General features: G+C 46.2%; 1 protein-coding gene across 17 annotated transcripts in view; it reads right to left on the bottom strand.

Annotated features, from left to right (window-relative positions):
* Window positions 1-27,838, bottom strand: part of SLC20A2 (solute carrier family 20 member 2) — a 127,451-nt gene that overhangs the window by 16,960 nt on the left and 82,653 nt on the right. For all 17 annotated transcript variants that reach the window (XM_065519164.1, XM_065519160.1, XM_073998745.1 and 14 more), the window contains 4 exons: window positions 26,773-26,869; window positions 12,025-12,141; window positions 6,441-6,644; window positions 4,000-4,588 (listed from right to left, as the gene is read on the bottom strand). In XM_065519164.1, the coding sequence (XP_065375236.1) occupies window positions 4,000-4,588; window positions 6,441-6,644; window positions 12,025-12,141; window positions 26,773-26,869 (1,007 nt within the window). The remainder of the gene's footprint in view (window positions 1-3,999; window positions 4,589-6,440; window positions 6,645-12,024; window positions 12,142-26,772; window positions 26,870-27,838) is intronic.

Consider the following 27,838-nt stretch of genomic DNA (forward strand, 5'->3'; position numbering starts at 1 on the left):
TTTTAAGTGGTAGCCATCCTAATAGGTGTGTAATTTATTATTATTTTTGAGACAGAGTCTCCCTCTGTTGCCCAGGCTGGAGTGCAGTGGCGCAATCTCACCAGGGTGGAGTACAGTGGCGCAATCTCGGCTCACCGCAACCTCTGCCTCCTGGGTTCAAGTGATTCTCGTGCCTCAGCCTCCCAAGTAGCTGGGACCACAAGTGCCCAGCACCAGGCCTAGCTAATTTTTGTATTTTTAGTAGACGTGGGGTTTCACCATGTTGTCTAGGCTGGTCTTGAACACCCAACCTCAGGTGATCTGCCCACCTCGGCCTCCGAAAGTGTTGAGATTATAGGTGTAAGCCATCGAGCCCGGTCTATTAAGTTAATTGATTTTTTTTTTTTTTGAGACCGAGTTTCACTCTGTCTCCCAGGCTGGAGTACAGTGGTGCGATCTTGGCTTACTGCAACCTCCACCTCCTGGGTTCAATTGATTCTCCTGCCTCAGCTTCCCGAGTAGTTAGGACAACAGGCACGTACCACCACACCCAGCTACTTTTTGTATTTTGAGTAGAGATGGGGTTTCACTTACCATGTTGGCCTGGCTGGTTTCGAACTCCTGACCTCAAGTGATCCACCCACCTCGGCCTCCCAAAGTGCTAGGATTACAGGCATGAGCCACCACGCCTGGCCAAAATTAATTTTTTAAACAACCAAGTTCACAACACAACAGCCAAGTTATTTTTTTCTTCCTTTTTTCCTCAAATTTCTATTTTCTCTGCCACCCCCTGCTGCTGGTACTAACATTAGCTGCCAGTTTGGGACAGACTGTCAGGCCCCATACTATGGGTGGCAACATTTTGCTAAGCATCCATTCCCATAGCTGCCCTGCACAGCGGGCACTGTTGCTCCCGTCTTACTGACAAGGAAACCGAGGCCAGGGTCCCACCTCTGAGGTGGCAGAGTGGGCACGGCCCAGGCTGCTTCAGGCCCTCCTGCATGGGCTCCAGTCCCTTCACTGCTTATGTCTGTCAGGCCCCTGGAGCCCATACAGGCCCCGAGGTGCTCTTCACAGCTTCCCTGGCTCTTGTCTCCTCCCCCAGCCAGCTATGTAGACTGGGTGTCACTGAGTCACTGGAACTGGCTTCCAAGTTGGCTTTGGTCTCGCTGTGTGACCCTGAGCATCAGATCCCATCTCTGAGAGATGCCCACCCCGGCTCAGAGGGGTGTTAGAGACGGGGTAGGATAGGCCATGGCAGCTCAGTGATGAGGCCTCGGAGCTCAACCTCATGCCGAATGCATGGACGCCTCTTCTCAGATGACTTCTAGAATGGTGCTTTCACTAGACACCCTCCCTGCTCCAAAGCCCCAGAATAGTCCCCACACTGCAAGCAACTGCTCGGAATTCTACAGTTACCCGAGCAGCCACTGCCTAGACGCTTCCTTTGAAATGAAACATGGTGTGTGTGAATGTGCATGAGTGCATGTGTGAATGTGCGTGTGTGAGTGCATGTGTGAGTGTGCGTGTGTGAGTGCAGTGTGAGTGTGCGTGAGTGCATGTGTGAGTGTGCGTGTGTGTGAGTGCGTGTGTGAGTGTGCGTGTGTGAGTGTGTGTGTGTGAGTGCATGTGTCAATGTGCATGTGTGTCTGTGCGTGTGTGTGTGCAGCTGAGTGTGTGAGTGGGAGAGAGTATGTTGTGATTTTTCCATGAATATGTTTTTCTCATCTCCCTAACTGGCGTTTAAACTTCTAATGGATGGGGGCCCAGTTTCTAGTGCTCTGCCAGTGCCAGGACTTCCATCAAGAATGCTTGATGAGGAGGAAGCAGGACGGTGTGGGGCAGACAAAAAGTTACTAACGTAGGACAGAGCATGCTGTCTCCAAGAAAATACCAAATAAAATACCACAGAAACGCCCATGTGATGCTGAGCAGAACATAAGATGCCCAGGTTCGTCTGCAGCAAAGAGCAGAGACGCAGCTGCATGTGGGGAGGCGTTGTGCGCAGCCCATGGGGAGTCACTGACTGCAACAGAAGACGACAACGGCACAGTCCCCTGAACCGTCAGTGGCTGACCATGCCAGTGACAGCACAAGCAGAAACGGACGGAAACCGAGTGAGTGGGGAGCACCATCCTGAGCATGTTACACAGGGGAAGCCTGGGAGGTTGGGACTCGTTTTCCCGCATTTTACAGATTGGGAAACAGAGACTTCGGAAAAGCAAGTGCCTTGTCTAGGGGTTACACAGCTGGAAGACGACAGCAGAGACCCAAACTTGGGGCTCTGAGGCCCCAGGAGGCCGCCCTGCTTCTTGCACACCAGGCCTGGGCGTGGGGTGGGGCGGGTGGGGTTGGTGGGGTCAAGGTTGGAGGGTCATATCCGCCTGTCACTACACACTCATTTGCAGGATGCCTGTGACATTACCATGTGGGGTGACCTGCAGGCTCAGGTGGCAGCTCCAGCGGCTGCACCATGCAGTGGGGAGAACTAAAGCCCACGAGAGGGGTGGAGCCTTCTCACTGGGTTAAAGATGTCACTGAAGGATGGCTGGGCGCAGTGGCTCACACCTGTAATCCCAGCACTTTGGAAGGCTGAGGTGGGCGGATCACCTAAAGTCAGGAGATTTTTGTTGTTGTTGTTGTTGTTGTTTGAGATGGACTCTAACTTTGTCGCCCAGGCTGGAGTGCAGTGGCCGGATCTCAGTTCACTGCAACCTCCGCCTCCTGGGTTCACACCATTCTCCTGCCTCAGCCTCCCGAGTAGCTGGGACTACAGGGGCCTGCCACCATGCTCGGCTAATTTTTTTGTATTTTTAGTAGAGACGGGGTTTCACTGTGTTAGCCAGGATGGTCTCGATCTCCTGACCTCGTGATCCGCCTGCCTCGACCTCCCAAAGTGCTGGGATTACAGGCGTGAGCCACCGCGCCTGGCCGAGTTCAGGAGTTTGAGACCAGCCTGGTCAACATGGGAAACCCCGTCTCTACTAGAAATAGAAAAATTAGCTGGGCCGGGTGGTGAGCGTCTGCAATCCCAGTTGCTTGGGAAGGCTGAGACAGGAGAATCACTTGAACTTGGGAGGAGGAGGTTGAAGTGAGCCGAGATCAGGCCACTGCATTCCAGCCTGGGGAACAGAGTGAGATTCTGTCTTAAAAAAAAAAAAAATTAAAATTAAATCACTTCCTAGAAGTTCTAGCATCCTGGTTCCGCACACCTTCTTGCTGTTTCCTCCGTCCGTGCACTCTGCCTCCCGCCTGCCTGCCTCGCTGCCCCAGCGCTTCTCACCCAGGTAACCCATGTTACCTGCTCGGCATCCAGCCTGGCCTGTCCTGAACTCAGGTGTACACGGCCGCTGTCTGCTCAGCCTGAACAGCAGCATCGCTCCCTGGCTGCATCCAGGGCCTCGGTCATCCCTAACAGACAGCAGCTCTACTCTCGCCTTTGCCAAGGCCACGGCTCCAGTCTTGGCAGCTGCCTCTTTCCTTCTTCTCTCACATCCGTGTCCAGGCCGTTGTCCAAAGCCAGTGCCCCTGTCAAACGTGCCCTGTGTGGCCCCTGATCACATCTCCACTGCTCCCCTCTCCAGGTGAGACCTTCCTTCCTATGTCCATGGGCCACGCGCTCTGCATCCACAACCCGCAGACCGGCGACCCTATCCTAGCTCATCCTGGAGGCAGGCATCTTGTGCCCGCCTCAAGACTGCACCTGCCGTTTTCCTTCCTGCTAACGCCATGTGGCCGCCCCCGCACCTCCGTCACCGGCCAACCGTTCCCTGGGCAGCCCAGGTCGCATTGCCATCCCGGAGGCTCCTGCCCCGAGTCTACCTACCTTACTTTCCTGTTAACACTTCTCGCTGTCCTGCACGCAATGCTGACTTATGGATCTTTCCACCACCGCCTGTGCACCCCTACCCCGGGCAGGGGCTTCCATCGGTGCCGTTCACTGCTGGATCCCGGCACCCGCACAGCGCTGGCCCCTGGCGAAGCCTCAAGGACCGTTGTTGAATGAATGAACACACCCACCTCACGTCATTGCCGCCGTGAGCAAACGACCCGAAACAGGCGGTGAGGACTTGCAGGAAATGGAACAGGAGATGCACCTCGGGCGCGTCCTTCTCCTCCTTCTCCTCCTCCGCAGGGTCCTCTCGTGGCTGGTCAGGATCGGCCAGCTCTGACGCCAGTTTCATCTCCACGCCACCCTCCTCCGCCTCGATCTCCGCCTCTGCCACCGCGTTGCAGTAGCTCGAGTAGCTGTCGTAGCGCAGTCTCTTCTTGGAGTAGGACACGGTGTCGCCCACCAGCTTCTCGCTGTCCTCTGGGGCCGATGAGTCCGCAGCTCGGAAGGTGGCGTGCACTGGCAGCCCGCAGATGGCTGCGGTGTAGCAGGTGTAACTGTTGTTACGGCGCAGCAGCCTGTAGTTGCTTTCCTGGGCCGGCTTCTCCTCGGGGCCCCTGTCGATGTGGATTTTGTGCAGCAGGTCTTTGTAGAGCCCCGAGTCTTTGTGCACGGTGTGGTACACATGACCGTCGCTCCTGGTATGGCCGTCGAAGCCGAAGGTGCCGTTGGAGACGGGCGATTTCACAGAGCCATGGGTCATGGACAGCGCCCTTCCTGAAAAGAGTTAGAGAAGGTCTCATTTTCCAGTCTTTTTTTTTTTTTTTTTTGAGGCGGAGCCTCGCTCTGTCCTCAGGCTGGAGTACAATGGCGCCATCTCGGCTCACTGCAACCTTTGCCTCCAGGGTTCAAGCGATTCTCCTCCCTCGGCCTCCTGAGTAGCGGGGACAAGCGGGACACCATGCCCAGCTAACTTTTTTTTGTATTTTTAGTAGAGACGGGGTTTCACCATGTTAGCCAGAATGGTCTCAAGTTCCTAACCTTGTGATCCGCCCGCTTGCCTTGGCCTCCCAAAGTGCTGGGATTACAGGTGTGAGACAACGTGCCCAGCCCCAGCCTTTCAAATATAAGCAAAGGAAACACTCCCTACTATTTCATGGCACTTATCTCCAGAAGGCTGGGGATGACTTATTAACATATACTTTCTTTTCTAAGTTGGCCATAAAGGACATGTAATATGGTTACCACTAAAAATAACAATAATAATAATAATAATAATAATAAACGTGGAAACATACAATAAAAGGGTAAAACTAAGAATGTGGTATTTTCAAAACATCTTAAGTTCTGCTAAAAAGTGTCTTCCAGAAATTACTATGGCACTTGGCACTTGTTTTCTGTTTCTAGAAACCAACACAAGGAGAATGTTAAGAAACTCATCTTAGAAAAACTTCATACTTGAGACAAAACCCACTTCATGTAAGGTTGATATTCCAGGTACTTCTGTTTTGGTTCTGTTTTTAGAGACAGGGTCTCAGCTCTGCCACCCAGGCTGGAGTGCAGTGGTGCAATCATAGTTGCACACCAACTCCTGGACTCAAGTGATTCTCCCGCCTCAGCCTCCCAAGCATCTGGGATTACAGGTGTGCACCATCATCCCGGCTAATTTTTTAGGTGCATCTTAAAAGGTCAGTCATGACTGTCAAAGGCAGTATCTGAGATGAGTCAGGCAAAATGAATTTGCCTTCTCTGGGCCACATCTGAGACTGCACCTATGGCAGGCAGGTGCCAGAACCCACCGGGGCTGGCTTTGGTGAAGCTGTGCTCCCCTGGTACTGCCACAAACATTGAGAGTCTAAAGGACACAGAATGGTCTGGATGTTTTCTTTTCTTTTCTTTTCTTTTCTTTTTTTTTTTTTTGAGATGGAGTCTCACTCTGTTGCCCAGGCTGGAGTGCAATGGCGCAATCTCGGCTCACTGCAACCTCCGCCTCCCAGGTTCAAGCAATTCTCCTGCCTCAGCCTCCTGAGTAGCAGGGATTACAGGCGCCCACCACCGTGCCCAGCTACTTTTTGTATTTTTAGTAGAGATGGAGTTTTATAATGTTGGTCAGGCTGGTCTTGAACTCCTGACCTCAGGTGATCCACCCACCTCGGCCTCCCAGTGTTGGGATTACAGGCGTGAGCCACCACCCAGCCAGTCTGGACATTTTCTAAGGTTTCTGTGATTTGATGGTGGGACCACCTCCTTGGTTACAAATTTAGCTTTCTCTTTGCATCTTCCATAGTAAGCTGGGTTAACCGATGTTCAGCAATTTGGTAACTCCTGGGGCATGGAGATCTGCATAAGTAGCTGAGTGGGTGCAGCACAGACATATAGTGTATGGCCCCAGCGCCTCCGGTGAGACTATAAACAGCTCTTGGAAGAAATCACAGGACAAGAGTGAGCCTGCTCTGCTGACTGGAATGGTTTCCTGAGGCCTCCCTAGCTTCTGGGTTTTCTCAAATTATAAAACCGAGGGATCCTTTTGTGCATTAAAACCAGATTGCCCACAGCCAGGCCCAGCTGGTCCTCCCCAGGGAACTTCTCTGTGCTGCCACGGAACCAAAGCTCTCCAGGCACATCTTACCGTATGCAGCCCGAGGGTGGCTGCCTGCAGAGGTGCCTTCTGAGGTCCCCGACGTCTCCCCTGCTGCTCCTGTGAGCGGGATGGTGCTGTCATCATTAGCCTTGGCACCTGGTAGCTCTTTAAATACTGGGGACTCTGCTTCCTGAACTTTACTGAGGCTTTCGTCAGATACTCGTGATAAAGCACCTTCTTTTTGTAATTTGCCTAAAAAAACAAAGTCATACCAAACATTCTGGAAGAGAATTCTTATTATTGAAACATGAATATTAAAAAGTGAATCTGTATCTTTATGCTTTAGCACTGATTTTGGAAAAAAACAAAAAAAGTTATAGCTAGATAGAAAAAATGAAGTCAAAACCAGGTATGGTGGCTCATACCTGTAATCCCAGCACTTTGGGAGGCCGAAGCAGGTGGATCACCAGGTCAGGAGTTTGAGACCAGCCTGGACAATATGGTCAAATCCTGTCTCCACTAAAAATATAAAAATTAGCCAGGCATGGTGGTGGGCGCCTGTAATTCCAGCTACTTGGGAGGCTGAGGCAGGAGAATCTCTTAAACCCAGGTGGCAGAGTTTGCAGTGAGCCAGGATTGTGCCACTGCACTCCAGCCTGGGTGACAGAGCGAGACTCTGTCAAAAAAAAAAAAAAAAAAAAGAAAAGAAATAGAAAAAGAAAGTCAAAAGTTCAATTAGTTACCTGGAAAACTCTAGCTAGAAAATTCAGCAATTGAGGAAAAGATGGAAATTTAGGGCCTGAGTTATCATATCCAAAAACAACAACAAAAAGGGTTAGCTCCGAATACCACAGTTCCCTCCAGTGCTAATGTTCTGTAAATCTATAGTCACCTAGACTGGCCTTCTGTTTCTTAAACCTCAGAATAAGAAACTTCAATTTCTGAAAAACTACCTTTTTCAGAAAGTCACATAAATAAATAATAAAATATGTGATTTTTCAGACTGGCTTTTTCTACTCAGCATAATGCCTTTGAAATCCATCCATGTTGTTACATGGATCAATAATGTGTTCCTTTTAATTGCTGAGTAGTATTCAAATGTTCAAAGGCACCACAATTTATTTATTCTGTGAATAATGTGGGTTTTTGGAGATTGCATATAAAGGTGCTATAAACATTCATGTGCAGATTTCTGTGTGAATTTAAGTTTTCATTTTTCTAGGGAAGTATCTAGGAGTGGTTAAGAGTATATTTATGGCAAGTATTAGCCATATAAGAAGTTGACAAACAGTTTCCCTGTACCATTTGACATTCTCACCAGCAATGTACAAGGTTCCAGTTGCTCTTCATTCTTGTAAATACTGACAGCATTTAATACTGTCAGTTTCTTTCTCTCTCTTTCTTTCTCTTTCTCTCTCTCTCTTTTTCTTTCTCTCTTTCTCTCTCTCTCTCTTTCTCTCTTTCTCGGAATTTTGATCTCGGCTCACTGCAAGCTCCATCCCCCGGGTTCATGCCATTCTCCTGCCTCAGCCTCCCCAGTAGCCGGGACTACAGGCGCCCGCCACCACGCCCGACTAATTTTTTTGTATTTTTAGTAGAGACGGGGTTTCACCACGTTAGCCAGGATGGTCTTGATTTCCTGACCTTGTGATCTGCCTGCCTTGGCCTCCCAAAGTGCTGGGATTATGGGTGTGGGCCACCGCACCCGGCCTTTACTGTCAGTATTTTTAAAAAGACGTTCAAGTAGGTGGTAGTAGTACCTCGCTGTGATGTGAATTTGTACTTCCCGATGACTAGTGATGTTGAGCACCTTTTCATGGACTCATCTGCTATCCATCTATCTTTATTTTTTGAGACGGAGTCTCGCTCTGTCACCAGGCTGGAGTGTAGTGGCGCAATCTTGGCTCACTGTAACCTCTGCCTCCCAGGTTCAAGCGATTCTCCTGCCTCAGCCTCCCAAGTAGCTGGGACTATAGGCGCCCGCCACCACACCCGGCTAATTTTTGTATTTTTAGTAGAGACGGGGTTTCACCATGTTGGCCAGGATGGTCTTGATCTCTTGACCTCCTGAACTGCCCGCCTCAGCCTCCCAAAGTGCTGGGATTACAGGCGTGAGCCACCGTGTCTGGTCCCATCTATCTTCTTTGGTGAAGTGTCTATTCAAATATTTTGCTTTTTTTTTTTTTTTTTTGAGATGGAGTTTCACTCTTTTTGCCCAGGCTGGAGTACACTGGAGTGCACTGGCATGATCTCGGCTCACTGCAACCTCCGCCTCCCAGGTTCAAGTGATTCCCCTGCCTCAGCCTCCTGAGTAGCTAGGATTAGAGGCGCCCGCCACCATATCCAATTAATTTTGTATATTTAGTAGAGATGGAGTTTCACCATGTTGGCCAGGCTTGTCTCAAAATCCTGACCTTGTGATCCGCCTGCTTCGGCCTCCCAAAGTGCTGGGATTACAGGCATGAGCCACCAAGCCCGGCCTATTTTGCTTTTTTTTTTGAGACAGAGTCTTGCTCTGTCACCAGGCTGGAGTGCTGTGGCGCGATCTGGGATCACCGCAACCTCTGATTCCCTGGTTCAAGCGATTCTCCTGGCTCAGTCTCCTGAATAGCTGGGATTACAGGCATGCACCACCACGCCCAGCTAATTTTTGTATTTTTAGTAGAGACGGGGTTTCACCATGTTGGCCAAGATGGTCTCGATCTCCTGACCTTGTGATCCGCCTGCCTCAGCCTCCCAAAGTGCTGGGATTACAGGTGTGTGCCACTGTGCCGGGCCTATTTTGCTCATTTTTTAACTGAGTTATTTGTTTTCTAAAATTTCTTTTTATTTTTTGAATGCAAGTCCTTTGTAGGTATGGGATTTGCAAACATTTTCTCCCATTCTATTCACAGTGCTTCTCACAGACCAGTAATTTCAAATTTTGATGATGTACAATTTATCAATTTGTCCTTTTTTCCCTTTTTTTTTTTGAGACGGAGTTTTGCTCTTGTTGCCCAGGGTGGAGTGCAATGGCATGATCTCGCCTCACTGTAACCTCCGCCTCCCGGGTTCAAGCAATTCTCCTGCCTCAGCCTCCCGAGTAACTGGGATTACAGGCATGAGCCACCACACTCAGCTAATTTTGTATTTTTAATAGAGACAGGGTTTCTCCATGTTGGCCAGGCTGGTCTTGAACTCCTGACCTCAGGTGATCTGCCCGCCTTGGCCTCCCAAAGTTCTGGGATTACAGGCGTGAGCCACCGTGCCTGGCCCAACTTGTTCTTTTATAGAACATGTTTTTGGTGTCATATCTAAAATCTCTTTTCTTAACCCAAGGTCACAAAGTTTTCCCTTATATTTTTTTCCCCTAAAAGTCTTGTTTTTTTTTAAATTTTGTATTTAGATCTATGATGCACTTTAAGCTAATTTTTAAAATAAGGTTTACGTTAAGGTTCTTATTTTGGCATATGGATGTCAAGTGCTCCAAAACCATTTGTTGAAAAGACTGTCCTTTCTCCAGTGAACTGTTTCTGTACCCTTGTCTAAAACCCACTGGCCACATTAGTGTGGGTCTATTTCTAGACTCTATTCTTGTTCCATTCATCTATGTGTTTCTCTCTTCCCGAATTCCACACTGCTTTGTGGCTTCATAACAAGTATTGAAGTCAGGTTAATATGAATCCTCCAACTTTTTTCTTTTCCAAAATTGTTCCAGCTCATCTAGTTTCTTTGACTTACTACATGAACTTTAAAAGTGGCTTGTCTAAATCTACAAAATATCCTGCTGGGATTTCTATTTAAATCGTCTAAAGTCTAGAGATGAATCTGAGAAGAACTGGCATCTCTACTATACTGTCTTCCAATTCAGGAGCATGCTTTGTCTCATGTATTTTGGTCTTCTTCGAAATGTGAATCTCCAAATGCAGATATATCCATACTGAAATGTGGTACATGCTGAGACCAAATGTAAATACTTGTTTTTTGAGAGCTCTGTAAAAAGCATGTGGCTTCAAGGCTTGAAATTCAAATATGGGGAATTGGGAATAGGAAAACAGCCCTGACTGACTTCCTAAGCCATATTCTTCCTCTTCTTAAAAACTGTCTTTCCTTTTAATAACATGTGTTTTATTTTTATTGTTTTGTTTTATTATATATATGTTATAATTACTATAACTATAATAATACAATTATTATAGTACTATACAGTAGAGTACTATATTGTATATTATACTATAGTTATTATATAGTATAATAATTATATTATTCCACAGTATAATTATTACAGTACTATAATAATACAATTATTGTTATAGGTTTTATATATAAATATAATACAATGCATATATATATTTTTTTGAGATGGAGTTGCGCTGTGTCGCCCAGGCTGGAGTGCAGTGGCTCACTGCAACCTCTGCCTCCTGGTTCAAGCAATTCTCCTGTTTCAGCCTCCTGCGTAGCTGGGACTACAGGCACCTGCCACCAGGGCCCGGCTAATTTTTGTATTTTCAGTAGAGACAGGGATTTATTTATCTTGTTGGTCAGGCTGGTCTCGAACTCCTCACCTCAGGTGATCCACCCAACTTGGCCTCCCAAAGTGCTGGGATTATAGGTGTAAGCCACCATGCCCAGTCAAAATTGCATACAGTTTAAGCACCCAGGTGATGACCTGCTGCAAGTGGGCACACCCTAAAGCCCCTTCCCCGATGAAAACAAAGACATTTTATGTCCCTGATAAGTTCCCGAGCTGCCTTTTCCAACCCCCACCCATCCCAGGCGATCAGTGCTTTCTGTTGCTACAGAAAAATTTTCCGTATTCTTAAATTTAATGGAAAGATCCATAAAACTTTTAAATGAAAATTTATGGAAATGCTATGAAAAATGCCAGCATGCAGAATAGCTACTCTTCTGGATCATGGGCTTCTGCTCGGTATCACGGCTGTGGGATGCCTTCCGATGTAGGGTCCCCAGCAGTTCATTCTCTCCATTGCTGCGTGGTCGTCCATCCCATTAATTTACTCAATTTGGTTACCCATTTGCCTGCTGACCAACACATGGGTTGTTTCCACTTTGGGCTTTTATGACGAAAAGATTTGTGTACAAGTTTTTTTATGAACACATGTTTTCATTTCTTTGGATAAATAGCTAGGAGTGAAATTACTGGCCCACATGGTAAGTGTAAGGTTAACTTTATAAAGAAACTGCAAACCTAACTTCCAAAGTGGTTGCACCATTTTACATTGCAGCATAAACCTGGGAGAGTTCCAATTATTTCACTTCTTCACCTACATACGGAATGGCGAGAACTTTTTACTCTTAGCCATTCATGTGGGTGGGAAACAAAATCTCCTTGTGGTGTTAATTTGCATTTCTATGAAGGCTAATGTTTTTCCACAGGCTGGCAGAACTGGACTGCACGGTTAACTTTCAGTTACTCATGGCAACTGGGACCTTACTGCCCACCTGGGTTACAACTTATCAAGAAAACATCTGAGCCAGAAAGCACTCAGGAACCGAGTGACAGAGGATGGGGTATGTTCGGGAGTCACCCACACTTCCTCTTCCTCCATTAGTAAGGATCATGGCGTATTACATGTGAGGTTTTGGAAATCAGGAGAATTTCTGTAAATCAGAAGAATCAAAAAGCCCATACCTGTTATTTTCCTCCGCATCCACGGACATACGAAGAGCCACACAAAGAAAGCGAACAGGAGGGCGACACCAAAGGAAATGAGGGCTATGGCCCACATGGGGAGAACCAGGCCGAGCACTGGGAAGGAAAATGAGAAGCAGTGTCATTACGGGAAACTTCTACAAGGTTAGGCCTCAGGGCAGTGGAGTTCCCACTCCCCAAATCGAGAATGAATCGCCTGGATTTTGTAGTAAATAAAACTCTCAACCAAAAAAACATGCTGTACTTTTTGGAGTAGAAAGCTGTATGTTCAAGACATCCTATATCTTGCGAATATGTGCTTAAACTAGTTAGTAAGCTAATTATTAAAATTTTACCAACTGGGGGCTGGGTGCTGTAATCCCAGCACTTTGGGAGGCCAAAGTGGGAGGATCACCTGAGGTCAGGAGTTCGAGATCAGCCTGGCCAATATGGTAAAACCCTGTCTCTACAAAAATTCAAAAATTAGCTGGGCACGATGGCGCATGCCTGTAATCCCAGCTACTCGGGAGGCTGAGGCAGAAGAATCGTTTGAACCCAGGAGGGGGAGGTTGCTGTGAGCCAAGATTGCACCATTGCACTCTAGCCTGGGCAACGGAGTGAGACGGCATCTCAAAACAAATAAATAAATAAAATAAAAATAAATAAATAAATAAAATTTTAACAACTGGGCACAAACAGCATATTTAAGTTGGGATGAAATCCATTTACATATTATTTCGATATCTAAATGGCTGCACGAACAAATGCGGCTGAGAGGGGAGTCAGGTGAGGTCGGGCATGATGGCTCACACCTGTAATCCCAGCACTCTGGAAGGCTGTGGTAGGGGGATCACCTGAGGTCAGGAGTTCGAGACCAGCCTGACCAACACGGTGAAACCCCATCTCTACTAAAAATATGAAAAATTAGCCGGGTGCAGTGGCAGGCGCCTGTAATCACAGCTACTCAGGAGGCTGAGGCAGGAAAATCGCTTGAACCTGTGAGGCGGAGGTTGCAGTGAACCGAGATCGTGCCATTGCACTCTAGTCTGGGCAACAAGAGTAAAACTCTGTCTCAAAAAAAAAGAAAGAAGAAAAAAGAAAGGAGTCAGCTGTCTTCCATCCTGATGCCCACCCCGGCCCAGCCCACCTGTGGCAGGAAGCTGCTGTCTGGACACTGCCTGGCTCCCACAACTGAGGCCTCTCCTAGTTCCTCAGCAGCCAGCAGCCCTACTTTAAACAGACATGTGCCCTAGCCACATACACAGAACTTCTTTGAAATCAGTTGAGAAATAAAAGGATTTTTGTTGTTGTTTGTTTATTTTTATTTTTAAGAGACAAGGTCTTGCGATGTTGCCCAGGCTGGTCTCAAACTCCTAGCCTCATGGGATGTTCCTGCTTTGGCCTCCCAAAGAGCTGGGATTACAGGCGTGAGCTACCTGGCCCAAGGAATAAGAGTTTTTTAAAAGGACATTAACCTCAAATTTAACTCTTCTTTGAAGCATCAACTTATGGAATTACAGTGCAGAAAAACTTCACTCAAATCCCATAATGCACACTTAGCAATAATAACATTAGTCAATCCAAGGGTGGACGTGCACATGGTATGAAAACGTCATCTTTTCATAGCACTGTCATATCTCCAGCACTCATCACCCTGAATTTTGTCCATCTGCTGTCAATGGTGACAATAGGCACATTCACACACATATATGCACAAGTTAAACACTCATGCTCGTACATAAACTCACTGGAAGATGTGCAAGAATACTCACCACAGCATTATTTGTAATAGCAAGAATTTGTAGAACAACTTATATATGCACCATTATGAAAATGTGAAATAATTATTGTAGACAGTCTTAAGAATTAGGTAGGTCTATATGTACTGATAAGGAAAGAGGCCCAAGATCCAATGAGTAATGCAGGCTAGTTGTATGATATACACATAGCATCATGCAATTTATGTTTGAAAAATAAAACATCCACCTTTCCACATTCCTGCCATATCTGCGAATTTACAGAAAAAGTTCTGGGAAGATACAGTGGTTTCCAATTTCTTTATGGAGAGATGGGAGACTGGAGTGGAAATTTCACTTTTTATTACATATACTTTTATAGTGGTAACTTAAAAAATATATACAACAAGATAAGGATCTGCGAGAATTTACTAAAAAAAAGTAAAAAACAAAATATAAAAAAGAAAAAGAAATAAAAATATATATACAATAAGAATGTCACTTTTGTAAATTGTTAAAAAATTTAATTCAAAGGGGTTAACTATTTAACACTTTGCTCTTAAATAAATTTGCAGTCTTTGTTATATTGTTAACCATTTTATACATACAAAGCAGCACAAAGTTACTCAACTGAAGTACTATTAGGCTGGGCAGGGTGCCTCATGCCTGTAATCCCAGCACTTTGGGAGGCTGAGGTGAGAGGATCACTTGAAGCCAGGAGTTCAAGACCATCCTGAGCAACATAGTGACACCCTGTCTCTACAAAATAAAAATAAAAAGATTAGCTGGGAGTAGTGGTGCATGCCTGTAGTCCCAACTACTTGGGAGGCTAAGGTGGGAGGATTTATTGAGCCCTGGAGTTTGAGGCTGCAGTGAGCTATGATAGTGCCATGGAACTCCAGCCTGGGCAACAGAGTGAGATCCTGCCTCAACAAAACAAAACAAAACAAAAACACACACACACACAGAAAAACATACTATTAAACATTTGGGCTGGGCGCGGTGGGTCACACCTGTAATCCCAGCACTTTGGGAGGCCGAGGTGGGTGGATCATGAGGTCAGGAGATCAAGACCATCCTGGCTAACACGGTGAAACCCCGTCTCTAGTAAAAATACAAAAAAATTAACTGGGCATGGTGGCAGGCACCTGTAGTCCCAGCTACTCAGGAGGCTGAGGCAGGAGAATGGCGTGAACTCAGGGGGCGGAGTTGCAGTGAGCCGAGATCACACCACTGCACTCCAGCCTGGGCAACAGAGCAAGATACTGTCTCAGAAGAAAAAAAATTTTTTTTTATAATTGTAAGAGGTTGTATTAATAGAATAGGTAGTTAATACTATATATAGTCAGAATTAATGTATATAAGTATTAAAAACAAAAATCCAGAATCACCTAGTTCAGTGATAGCGAAGGTCACTGGGGGAGGACAGACACTTAACTGCTCGGCTCCCACCCCCCTGACTACACTGGAGGGCTATGGACTTGGCCCTGCCACGCGGCTGCACTGACACCCAGCAGGCCCCATCCAACGCAGGCTCTGCGCCTGCACCCAAAGCTGAGAGCTGCTTGTGTGACCCCTCGGTTGGTTGCACTGGGCTGTGTCTGGGGCCAAGGCTTCCCAGCGTCTGCTGTCCAGCTTCACGTAGGGGTTCATACACGTGGCAAAGGATTGCACCAAAGCTGGTTCCTGCCAACTCGAATGGTACCTGCTCTTTACCAACCTCAAACTAACAACTGACACCAACACCAATCTCCCACACGGCTTCAAAGCATGGTTCCTGAAGAGGTTTTGCTGCTGCTTCTCTGGTTTTGCTGATGATAAAATTGCTAATTGTGCTACTTTGGCTTAGTGCTACCGTGCCAAACTGATCTACGAGAGGCAAACCCTTCAGACCACAGGGAGAGAGAAGCAATCTGAAACACATATTTCAAAAATGAGTGAACACTGTTGCCATCAGGTCCTATTTTTACCATTCATGCTGAGCCGGGCCCGGAACAGAAGTCAAGAAGGGCTACTTGATGGGCTCCTTCTAGGACCACACCAGGCTCCCAGCAGGGTCACATGGGGTCCCAGATAGTGTCAGGACCAACACCAAAAGGGTGAACCTGAGGTCGGGGGCAAGACTTCTCACCCTGTGCTTAGACTTAAGATAATATCACCTGCCCTTTGCACCTTTGCCGTCACACCTGCCTCTACCACTGATGTGGCCTGGGAAATAGCCAGAAAACTCGAAAATCACCTCCCAGTCATGAGAAACTGGCAGAGGAAGCAGGAGAGAAACACATCACCCAGGGGGAGTGGTGGGGAAACAGAGTAACACGTCATGGAGGAGGAAGAAGAGAGAAGGAACTTGGGAAAACAGGGGAAGCTGTTCACAGTAGTGAGAAGGGGAGCAGAATGGGGACAGGATCTTACTGAAGTATTCCAGCAGTTTGGTGATTTAGCAGAGAATCAGACGAGCACAAGGATTTACTTTTAAGGCCTGCATGTGAAAAACGTAAACTGACAATTACCTGTGTTACACAGCTCCAAATTGTACTAAGTATATAAAATCCAGTTTTGTGGATAAAAAACAATTCAATACAAAGATTCAGCACAGGACAGCACCTGAATCAATGCACACCCAAGGCAAACGGTTTTTCTCCTAAAAAGTCAAGACTGGCTTCTACACAACAACGTTTTTGACTAAAATACTTTCTATTAAATTGTCTTTCTGGTACGGATCTCAAATTGTTTCCAAACAATCATGCCTTCAGCAGGCAGTAAGACACGGCTGTCATTTCCCCCTGCGGATGGACATAGTGGGGCACAGCCTCAGTGGCTCATGTTCACTCAGCCAAAAGTGGCTGCCAGGAACCAGCACTGGGAGCTCTGGGTCTCCATTCTTGGCTCTAGCCACTAAATGGCCTTTCATGTCAAGCGCCTTTCATTTGCGGAGCAGCAAAGATACGATGAATAGTGATTTAGCTCTAACCTCAAGCATCTTTACAATTCTATTCCACATTCCCAAAAGATGAGATGAATATTCAAGCCATTTAGGGAGAAGTACATAGAACTTTTTCTACAAGCTCAGTCTCCATTGTTATTGCCTTGTACTTCTTGTTTTTCACATCTAACACTCATGACTAAGGATCTATAAACAAATAAAACTTATATGGGACCGATAAGGCTTTAGTCCATATCAGTTTCCTTATACCATGACCCATCATCTCCTCCCTACAACCTTCCTTCTCAGTGACTCAATGCACAGATTCTCTGTCTTCATTATATAAATAATCTATGCTTAGCGTAAAAATATCAGCAGTACCTACAGAAGTGTATGACGGACAAATATGAACCTTCCTCATCATCCTCCCCTCTTCAACTTATTTCCCAGGAAGACAGTAAGAACTATTTGGTGTGTATCTTTCCAGGCATTTTCTTGGTAGGCACGGACACCGTGTCGAATATTTATTTTTCTCTTTTCCTTTTATTAAACAGAAGCAGAATCCCACTATAAACTATTCTATGCTTTTGTCATATAACAATATACTATGAATATCTTCTCACAGTAAACATTCACACAGAGATTATCTCCTTTGCAGAACTGCTCTAATATCTTGCCTTATAAACTGAGCTTTGTCTTTTGCTCTAGATAGATCAAGATGTTCAAAGCATTAGAGGGGCTACCTATGTAACAGGAATCCTGAAACAACTTAGTTGAGAAAATAAAATTTTAAAAATGTGATTTCCTAATTTGCTCTATAAGAAAAAAAAAATATATATATATATAGAGAGAGACAGAGAGATAGCAGATGGTATCAAGTTTCTTTTTGTGTTTTGTTTTTGAGACAGAGTCTTACTCTATTGCCCAGGCTGGAGTACAGTGGTGCCATCTCGGCTCACTGCAACCTCCACCTCCCAGGTTCAAGTGATTCTCTTGCCTCAGCCTCCCAAGTAGCTGGGATTACAGGCACATGCCACTATGCCAAGCTAATTTTTGTATTTTTAGTAGAGATGGGGTTTTGCCATGTTGGCCAACCTGGTCTCGAACTCCTGACCTCAGATGATCCACCCACCTCAGCCTCCCAAAAGTGCTGGGATTACAGGTGTGAGCCCCTGCGCCCGGCCTCTTTTTTTTTTTTTTTTTTTTTGAGATGGAGTCTCACTCTGTTGCCCAGGCTGGAATGCAGTGGCTCAATCTCCATTCACTGCAGCCTCCACCTCCCAGGTTCAAGCAATTCTCCCGCCTCAGCCTCCCAAGTAGCTGGGATTACAGGAACTCACCACCACACCCAGCTAATTTTGTATTTTTAGTAGAGACGGAGTTTCTCCATATTGGCTAAGCTGGTCTCTAACTCCTGACTTCAGGTGATCTGCCTGCCTCTGCCTCCCACAAGTGCTGGGATTACAGGTGTGAGCCACTGAGCCTGGCTGGTACCAACTTTTTCAAACCAGGGTACATTTGCAATAATTTTGAAAATGAGGTGAATTTAAATGACCTTGTTTTGAATCCAGCTCTTGGTAATAACTGGAGACTCTTCTCACCCCAGGGCTTCCCCAATCCAAGACTAGGAATCACTGTAATGGCAATTTCTGGCTTCTCCACAATCTGCACTTCACAATCACAGCATGGAAGAAAGAGGCCCTCTGAGTGCAGGGCTCCTTCTCACAAAGCCAACTGGGGGCCTGAGAGGTTTCTGATGTCCTGGTTTCCTAGAAACTGGATCAGAAGCAGCTGCAACTGGAGGAGAAACAGGGGGAGGAGGAAGAGATGGAAGAAGAGGAGGAGGAGGAAGATGAGAAGGAAGAGGAGAAACCAGAGGAGGGGGATGAGGAGAAGAAAGAGGGGGCAAAGAGGGAGGAGAAACAGGAAGAAGAGGAGGAGGACAGGGAAGAGAAGAGATGGAGGAGAAGGAAGAAATAAGGAGGAGGAGGAAGAGATGGAGAAGGAGGAAGAGATGGAGAAGGAGGAAGAGATGGAAGAGGACAAGATGAAGAGAAGAAGGAGGAAGAGATAGAGGAGGAGGAAGAGGAAGAGGTGAAAAAGGAGGAAGATGGAGGAGGAAGAGGAAGAGATGAAGAGGAGGAGTAAGAGATGGAGGAGGAGGAGGAAGAGATGGAGGAGGAAGAGATGGAGATGGAGGAGAAGGAGGAGGAAGAGATGGAAGAGGAGGAAGAGATGAAGTGAAGGAGGAAGAGATAGAGGAGGAGGAAGAGATGAAACAGGAAGAGATGGAGAAGGAGGAGGAAGAAATGGAGGAGGAGGAAGAAATGGAGGAGGAGGAAGAGATAGAAGGAGGAAGAAATGGAGGAGGAAGAGATAAAGAGGAGAAGGAGGAAGAGATAAGAGGAGGAGGAAGAAGAGATGAAGAGAGAAAGAGGAGGAGGAAGAGATGAAGAGAACGAGGAAGAGATAGAGGAGGAGGAAGAAGTGATAAAGAGGAAGAGGAGGAGGAAGAGATGAAGAGGAGGAGAAAGAAGAGATGGAGGAGGAGGAAGAGATGAAGAGGAGGAGGAGAGGGAAGAGATAAAGAGGAGGAGACAGAGATGGAAGAGCAGAAGGAGGAAAAGATGGAGGAGGGGGAGGAAGAGATGAAGAGGAAGAAGAGATGAAGAAGAGGAGGGGGAGGAGGAGGAGGGGAAGGAGGAGGGAGAAGAGGAGGGGAAGGAGGAGGAGGGGGAGGAGATGGGGGAGGAAGAGGATGGGGAGGAAGCCGCAGAGGCAGGGGCAGGCATGTCTCAGGTACAGACATGCTCTGGGGAAGTCAGGAACCAGGTCTGGTTAAGTTGGGAATTCCTTTGCTGGTGGAAAAGAGTGAGCAAAGGTTGGGTTAGGGTTAGAACTTTTGGGAGTACCCATTACATTAGAACAGTAATGAGGAAGTCATGTTTCTGCTAAGAGACGTGCCTAGAGCAGCGGTTCTCAAACTGTAACGTGCTTCCAAATCATTGAGGCTCCCCTATGAAACCACAGGGCACTGGGCTGCATTCAGTGGGTTCAGGGCTGGGCCTCAGAATCTGCATTTTGACAAGTTCCTGCATGCTGTTGCTGGCTAGGGACCACACATTGCCTTAGAAGGTGCTTTACCAGAGGCTTAACTGGGTGACCTGCTTTGACTGTTCAAAGGGGCGTGCCATGAACTTTAGCATTCACTGTTTAAACACTGAACAAAACCAGGCCCCACACAACTGAAGACTTTTTCATTAAAAATGAAGCTTAGGCTTATATCTAATCCAAGTAAGCATTTTATTTCCTAAAGTTATTTTTTAGTCCTTGCAAGTCATTTTTTAAGAACAAAAAGGCAAAGACAATTTTTTAAAAGTGCGAACTTAGTCTCTGAAGTGTAAGAATGACTTTTGAGAAAAGTCATGTCAAATGTAACACAAATCAAACTAAGTAACCCTAAGAAATAATCAACTTCACAATAACTAAGAGTAGAGAAGCAGAGGAAATCAAAACAAAACACCAAAACCACGAACCAGGACACCACGGCTATTGATGACACAGCTGGACTCGCAGAGATACCCCACATGAGGAAACAGTATGTAATGAAAGTCTACATTGAAGGGCAAAAGACCTTCAAGGCTTACATAAAAATAAGATTTTGACTCACTCACTGGACATTCTAGAAACATTCCCCAGGAATCAAAATATTAGCAAAGTCCTTTTTTGACTCATTGGAGGAACAAAATGGTGGGACCTTCAGAGCCATGACCTTCTTCTCCTCTAGGCAAGCCCCTTGAAAAACTTCCAGTAACAATTCTTCCATACAAACATGTGTGGAAAAACAGAAAGACAGGATGACTCAGGAACTTCTGGCAAGTTAAGGCCAAAAGACTGGGTTAGGTTAATTATGACTGAGGGTAACAAAATAGCCTCCAACAGGCACGGTTGGCCTTCTCCGTTCGTGGTTCAGCAGATACTGCCGGCCAACTTAAGGGACTTGAATATACATGGATTTTGGTATCTTTATTTATTTATTTATTTTGAGACGGAGTCTCCCAGGCTGGAGTGCAGTGGTGTGATCTCAGCTCACTGCAAGCTCCGCCTCCTGGGTTCACGCAATTCTCCTGCCTCAGCCTCCCAAGTAGCTGGGACTACAGGCGCCTGCCACCTCGCCCGGCTAGTTTTTTGTATTTTTAGTAGAGACAGGGTTTCACCATGTTAGCAAGGATGGTCTCGATCTCCTGACCTCGTGATCCACCCGCCTTGGCCTCCCAAAGTGCTGGGATTACAGGCGTGAGCCACCATGCCCAGCTGGATTTTGGTATCTGTGGAGGTCCTAGGGCCAATCTCCAAGGAGAGGGCGGGACAATGACTGTATGAAGCACTGATGATGTGCTGGGCCCTGTGCCAGGTACCCTGCCTCCATTGTCTCAGGGGTATAGTGTCCCTTGATTGGAGGTGCCACTCCTGGCCTTACTTTATAATCAGGAATAAGACTTAGGGAGGGGAGGGATGTCACATTCCTGACAGAACAGTCACCCAACTACAGAACCTAACGCTAACTTTAGGACTGGGAATACTGCTTGTGCTTCGAGGGAATAATGAACTTCAAGATCCTTATAAAGACTTTTTTTTTTTTGAGACAGGGCCTCGCTCTGTCCTCTGGCTTGAGTGCAGGACCACAATCATAGTTCATGACAGCCTTTACTCCCTTATACAGATTTTACAATTTTTATTATTATTCTTGTTATTTTTGTAGAGATGGGGTCTTGCTATGTTGCCAAGGCTGGTCTTGAACACCTGGCCTCAAGTGATGCTCCCTCTTCAGCCTTCTTAAGTGCTGGAATTACAGGTGTTAACCACCATGACCAGCCCAGATTTTTTATATTCCTAATTAAGAAGGTGGCTGCTGCTTCACACTAACTAGTATATTAAATATATACAAAAATAGCTGGGCATGGTGACTCACGCCTATAATCCCAGCACTTTGGGAGGCCGAGATGGGCGGATCACCTGAGGTTAGGGGTTTGAGACTAGCTTGGCCAACATGGTGAAACCCCGTCTCTACTAAAAATACAAAAAGTAGCCAGGTGTGGTGCGTGCGTCTATAGTCCCAGCTACTTGGGAGGCTGAGGCAGGAGAATCCCTGAACCCAGGAGACAGAGCTTGCAGTGAGGTGAGATCGCACCACTGCACTCCAGCCTGGGAGACAGAGCAAGACTCTGTCTAAAAAAAATAATAATAATTATATATATATATATATAGAGAGAGAGAGAGAGAGAGACAGAGAGAGAGAGAAGGGGGGGAGAGAGAGAGAGAGAGCGAGAGTGAGTGAGAGACAGCGTGTGCCAGGTTCCCAAATATACCAGAAGACATTTTAAAGAGAGTTAAGAGAAGAGAGAGAATTTGTTAAGGTCGGGCGCAGTGGCTCACAGCTCTAATCCCAGTACTTTGGGAGGCCGAGGTGGGCGGATCACGAGGTCAGGAGTTCGAGACCATCCTGGCTAACACGGTGAAACCCCATCTCTACTAAAAATACAAAAAATTAGCCGGGCGTGGTGGCGGACGCCTGTAGTCCCAGCTACTCGGGAGGCTGAGGCAGGAGAATGGCATGAACCCAGGAGGCGGAGCTTGCAGTGAGCCAAGATTGCACCACTGCACTCCAGCCTGGGTGACAGAGCGACACTCTGTCCCAAAAAAAAAAAAGAATTTGTTAAGGTTGATGCAATTTTTATGGTCATTAACTGCAACATTACATACCAGGTATTATACATGGTGTTTTAAACTACCTCCTGTATCTGTATAATGTCACATCTAAGACCCCAGGGCTCAGGACTGGAGGTGTGGTTCAAATTCTGGTTCTGCATCCTACTAGTTACAGGACCTTGGGTACTCAGCATTGCCCTGCCTCAGTTTCCCACCTATAAAATGAGGTTATTTGTATTGCCAATCACCAAGAGTAGTTGGGAGGACTAAAAGGATTAATCCACATAAAGCTCAGTTCAATACACTTACATTATTTATTTCTCACAACAACCCTATGAAGTATTTATATTAGTATTTATATTATTTTTAGAGTCTCATTCATCACAGTTTAATTTTCCCTAAGATAATTTACTCTCCCAGTAAGATGATATTTTTAGCGAATGTGCCAACTGCAGCCAAAAGATGGGGAAGAGATGAAAAAAAAGGCCATGTATAGAAAAAGTCAGACTTTTATTAAAAATCATAATTGTCTTCTTCTGACAGTTGGAAGAAACAGGAAGCAAGAAGAATAGAGGGTGGAAAAAATAAAACACAGAAATGAAAAAACCCCATCCATATCAATGCCAATTCCCATGTTCAGGACTTGGCACCACAGAAGGTGTCCTCAGCTTTCACTGGCTCAGTCTCTTAAGTCAACAACCTGGGAGGTGTCTGGTGATTGCAGGAGGCTTTGCTTTCTGTTCAGCTAATTTGAGCTCTAAGAGCCCATATAAAATAAGAACAAGGGGCCAGGCACGATGGCTCACGTCTGTAATCCCGCTTTGAGGGGCCGAGGCAGGCGGATCACAAGGTCAGGAGTTCGAGACCAGCCTGGCCAACGCAGTAAAATCCCATCTCTACTAAAAATGCAAAAAATTAGCCAGGTGTGGTGGCAGGTGCCTGTAATCCCAGCTACTCGGGAGGCTGAAGCAAGAGAATCGCTTGAACCCGGGAGGCAGAGGTTGCAGTGAGCTGAGATTGCGCCATTGCACTTCAGCCTGGGCGACAGTGCAAGAGTTCATCTCAAAAAAAAAAAAAAACAAAACAAGGACTAAGATATCTCCCCCTATAGAGTTCACTTCCAACCCAGCGCTCCAGGCCTTCCAAGTGCCTGGCACTGAGATGTCTGAGGGATTCACACGCTAGGTGGTGCACTTAACTCCGGCTCCATGGTTTAGAACGGGGCTTTTCTTTGTCACTCACTTAAAAGAAATTGTTTTGTTTTGTTTTGTTTTTGAGATGGAGTCTTGCTTTGTCGACGAGGCTGGAGTGCAGTGGCGGGATCTCGGCTCACTGCAATCTCCACCTCCCAGGTTCAAGTGATTCTCCTGCCTCAGCCTCCCAGGTAGCCGGGACTCCAGGCGCCCGCCACCATGCCCAGCTAATTTTTGTATTTTTACTAGAGACGGGGTTTCACCATGTTGGCCACATTGCTTTAGAAATCTTGACCTCGTTCAAGAGGTCCACCTTTCTCAGCCTCCCAAACAGCAGGGATTACAGGCACAAGTCACTGCGCCCAGCCTCCTCACTTACAAGTTGATGGGTGCAGCACACCAACATGGCACAAGTATACATATGTAACAAACCTGCACGTTGTGCACATGTACCCTAGAACTTAAAGTACAATAAAAAAAAATTTAAAAAAAATTTATCCTGGGGCCCACGCTTCAAAAAGCTGTGACACACTTCCCAGTCCATGAATTATCAAACCTAAACGGGCAGCAGGTTGCTGTTACCTGTGACTGGGATTTCACCTTCCTCCTGCTCTCCTCATCCCTCCAACCTTTGCTTCCTGCTTTCCTAGAACCCAAAGCAGCTCTGGCGCTCCCCCTTCCCTCATCCTCAAATCACCCAAAGTCTGGAAGCCCCACAGAGAGTATTTAAACCTTTTTTTTTTGAGACAGAGTCTCGCTCTGTCACCCAGGCTGGAGTGCAGTGGTGCAATCTTGGCTCACTGCAACCTCCACCTCCCGGGTTCAAGCAATTCTCCTGCCTCAGCCTCTCAAGTAGCTGGGACTACAGGTGCGCACCATCACGCCCAGCTAGTTTTTGTATTTTTAGTAGGTATGGGGTTTCACCATGTTGGCCAGGATGGTCTTGATCTCTTGACCTTGTGATCCACACACCTCGGCCTCCCAAAGTGTTGAGATTACAGGTGTGAGCCACTATGCCCAGTTGAGTATTTAAGCCTTTACAATCAATGTTCTGAATGCTGCACAGATGTCACAGTAAAAGGTTATATAATGTTAGAATCATTTAGAAATAATTTATTTGCAGTACTGAAATATACAAAATATAATTAGATATGTGTAATAAAATCTGAGGAACATTACATTGAGAAGTCCTAGTTTGAGAAAGTAATAAGGATTTCCACTATTTTGGAAGAGGCCACTTTTCAATTACGATAAGACATGTCAGTTAGCAGAAATTTCATCTTTAAAACACAGAGAGGGAGGCTTTTCTGTCAAATATGGCCAATAACCGAATCTTCATCTATAAAGGACATTAACAAGATGAAAACTAGCACAAATTAACCCATCTATTGTCACCACAGATCCCACAATCTGGCTGTAGGAGGCGCATCTCACAAATAGAAGAGGAATATTCTCTAGCAAACACATACAGAAATACTTAACAGAATGCCAGCAGCTCATCAGTGCTGAAATGGGTGCAAATAAGAATACCATACATAAGTTTATTCCTTTTCCTATTCAAGGTCTAAAAGAAAAGAACTAGGCCAGGTGCAGTATGGCTCACACCTGTAATCCCAGCACTTTGGGAAGCTGAGGCAGGAGGATTACTTGAGGCCAGGAGTTCGATGCCAGCCTGGGCAATATAGAGTCCCCATCTCTACAAAAAATACAAAATTAGCTGGGCGTGGTGGTGCACACCTGTGGTCCCGGCTACTCAGGGAGCTGAGGTGGGAGGATTGCTTCAGCCCATGAGGTTGAACCTGCCGTGGGCTATGATTGCACCACTGCACTCCAGCCTGAACAATACAGAAAAAAAAAAAAAATCCGGGCACAGTGGCTCATGTCTGAAATCCCAGCACTTTGGGAGGCCAAGGTGGGTGGATCACGAGGTCAGGAGATCAAGACCATCCTGGCTAACATGGTGAAATCCTGTCTCTACTAAAAATACAAAAAATTAGCCGGCGTGGTGGCGGGCGCCTGTAGTCCCAGCTGCTTGGGAGGCTGAGGCAGGAGAATGGTGTGAACCTGGGAGGTGAAGGTTGCAGTGAGCCGAGATCGTGCCACTGCACTCCAGCCTGGGTGACAGAGCGAGACTCCATCTCAAAATAAATAAATAAATAAATAAAAATAAATAAATAATGTTTAACCCCCTCCACAAAAACCCTCTGAACCTTTATACAAAAAACAAAAGCGGCTGGGCACAGTGGCTCACGCCTGTAATCCCAGCACTTTGGGAGGTCAAGGTGGGCAGATCACAAGGTCAGGAGTTTGAGACCAGCCTGGCCAACATCGTGAAACCCTGTCTCTACTAAAAATACAAAAATTAGCCGGGTGTGGTGGTGGGCGTCTGTAATCCCAGTTACTCAGGAGGCTGAGGCAGGAGAATTGCTTGAACCTAGGAGGCGGAGGTTGCAGTTTGCCAAGATCGCGCCATTGTACTCCAGCCTAGGTGACAGAGCGATACTCCGTCTCGAAACAACAACAACAACAACAACAATAACAACAACAACAATAACAACAACAAAACCCATGAGAATGACAAGAAAAGGAGTAATTCAGCAAAGAAAAGCATCATTGGCTTTGGTATCTAAAAAAACAAAGCATGGCTTCTAGTCTCTGGATTAACTGGTCTGATATTTCCAGGGGGCTGTACTCTGTGCTGTGGATGGCTTTAGAGCTCCGCTGGGCATTGCTGTTGTATGGACTGTCCCACTCACTGGGTGCCAGGCGTGGCCCCAGGTGCTCCACACCCTCTCCTGACCCCTGCACAACCCTGCAGGCATGTGGGATTAGATCAGGTTCTGAGGCTCAGAGGGGCTGAGTAAGCTGTGGGGGCAACACAGCTGCATAAACGGCAGAGTGGGGATTTAATTTTTTTTTCTAACTTGAAAATCTGCTGCCTTTGTACTCTACATATCTCTTGGGTATTTAACTAAGACAAGTAAATGCATTTACCACTCTTTTTACTATTCTATAATGACCATGAGTAATGTATTTTACTATCAGCCAACACCTCCAGCACCTATTCCATAATGACCATGAGTAATGCTTTTTACTGTCAGCCAACAATGCCAGCACCAAATAAACTGATACTGTTAGAATACAATGCCCTTTGCCTCTGGAGTGTGCTTCCAATGATCCTTACCTGGTGCTCCTGTGTACATGATGGAAAAGACATTGATTGCTATGGTAGCAGCATAGAACACTGGGAGTGCCCGGAGACCGTTGGGAACAGGGTCTTCCTGTGGGACAAGGAGATAGAGTGGGAGGTCAGGATCCCAGCAGCATTTGGAGCCAACACAGACACAATGATACAAAACACCATTACAAGAAACTCTTCCCAAACCCGTGTGGCCAAAAGGATGGGCGTTGTTACTGCCTATGATCTGCTCCACTTCTACAGAAATGGCATTGGCTGGGGCCATCTCTCCCACACAAATGCAATGTCAAAGAGCCCACTGTTGTGGCCAGTAGACACATTAAAGCACTGGAATCACATGAGCTGATGTCACACTTGGAAACAGAAAAGAACTGTTGGGTCAAGCCGGTTCCGGAGGACCAAAGCCCAGAGCTCAGCATCTCCTTCCTCAAAACCCGTTGTGCTCACTACAGCCAAATCCAGGTTTGGCCCTAACTGGCTACATTCAACAAATAATTTGAGATTCCAACCGCCAAGCATCCTCTAAGAGAGTCAGATTACTTCATGAGATTTTACAACACTCTATTACACAACGCATCTTAGCTACGTTACCATGTGCTATGAATTTCCGAATCTTTTCACAAGGTATAGTATTTAACCTTCAACTATTAGAAGTTAAAAAGAACTGCGGTTCCTTGTCAAATAACTTATTTGGCATTTGACATTTATTTACTACTTTAGGCTTCTGCTACAACATTCCCTAAATGTAGTAAGTTCCACAAGAATGGTACAGTGCATGTTTTCAGTTAAATAACATTTAAGAGAATATGAGACATTTAGAGTTTTTAGCAGATCCACAGAGAATTTTGAAGTAAAAATATGGGCCAGGAACTCCCATCAATGTAGCACTGGCACACAGATGTGGCTCAAATAATTCAAAAAGTGACTAACTTCTAATAACCACGAAGGCCACATTTACATGAACATGCTACCTGCCATGATAAAAGGAAAATTAGGTCTAAAAATTGATGAGAGCTGCAGAAGTATGGATAAGCATCTCAAAGACTGCTAC

The sequence above is a fragment of the Macaca fascicularis genome, chromosome 8 (assembly GCF_037993035.2).
Source record: "Macaca fascicularis isolate 582-1 chromosome 8, T2T-MFA8v1.1".
Classification (NCBI taxonomy): domain Eukaryota; kingdom Metazoa; phylum Chordata; class Mammalia; order Primates; family Cercopithecidae; genus Macaca; species Macaca fascicularis.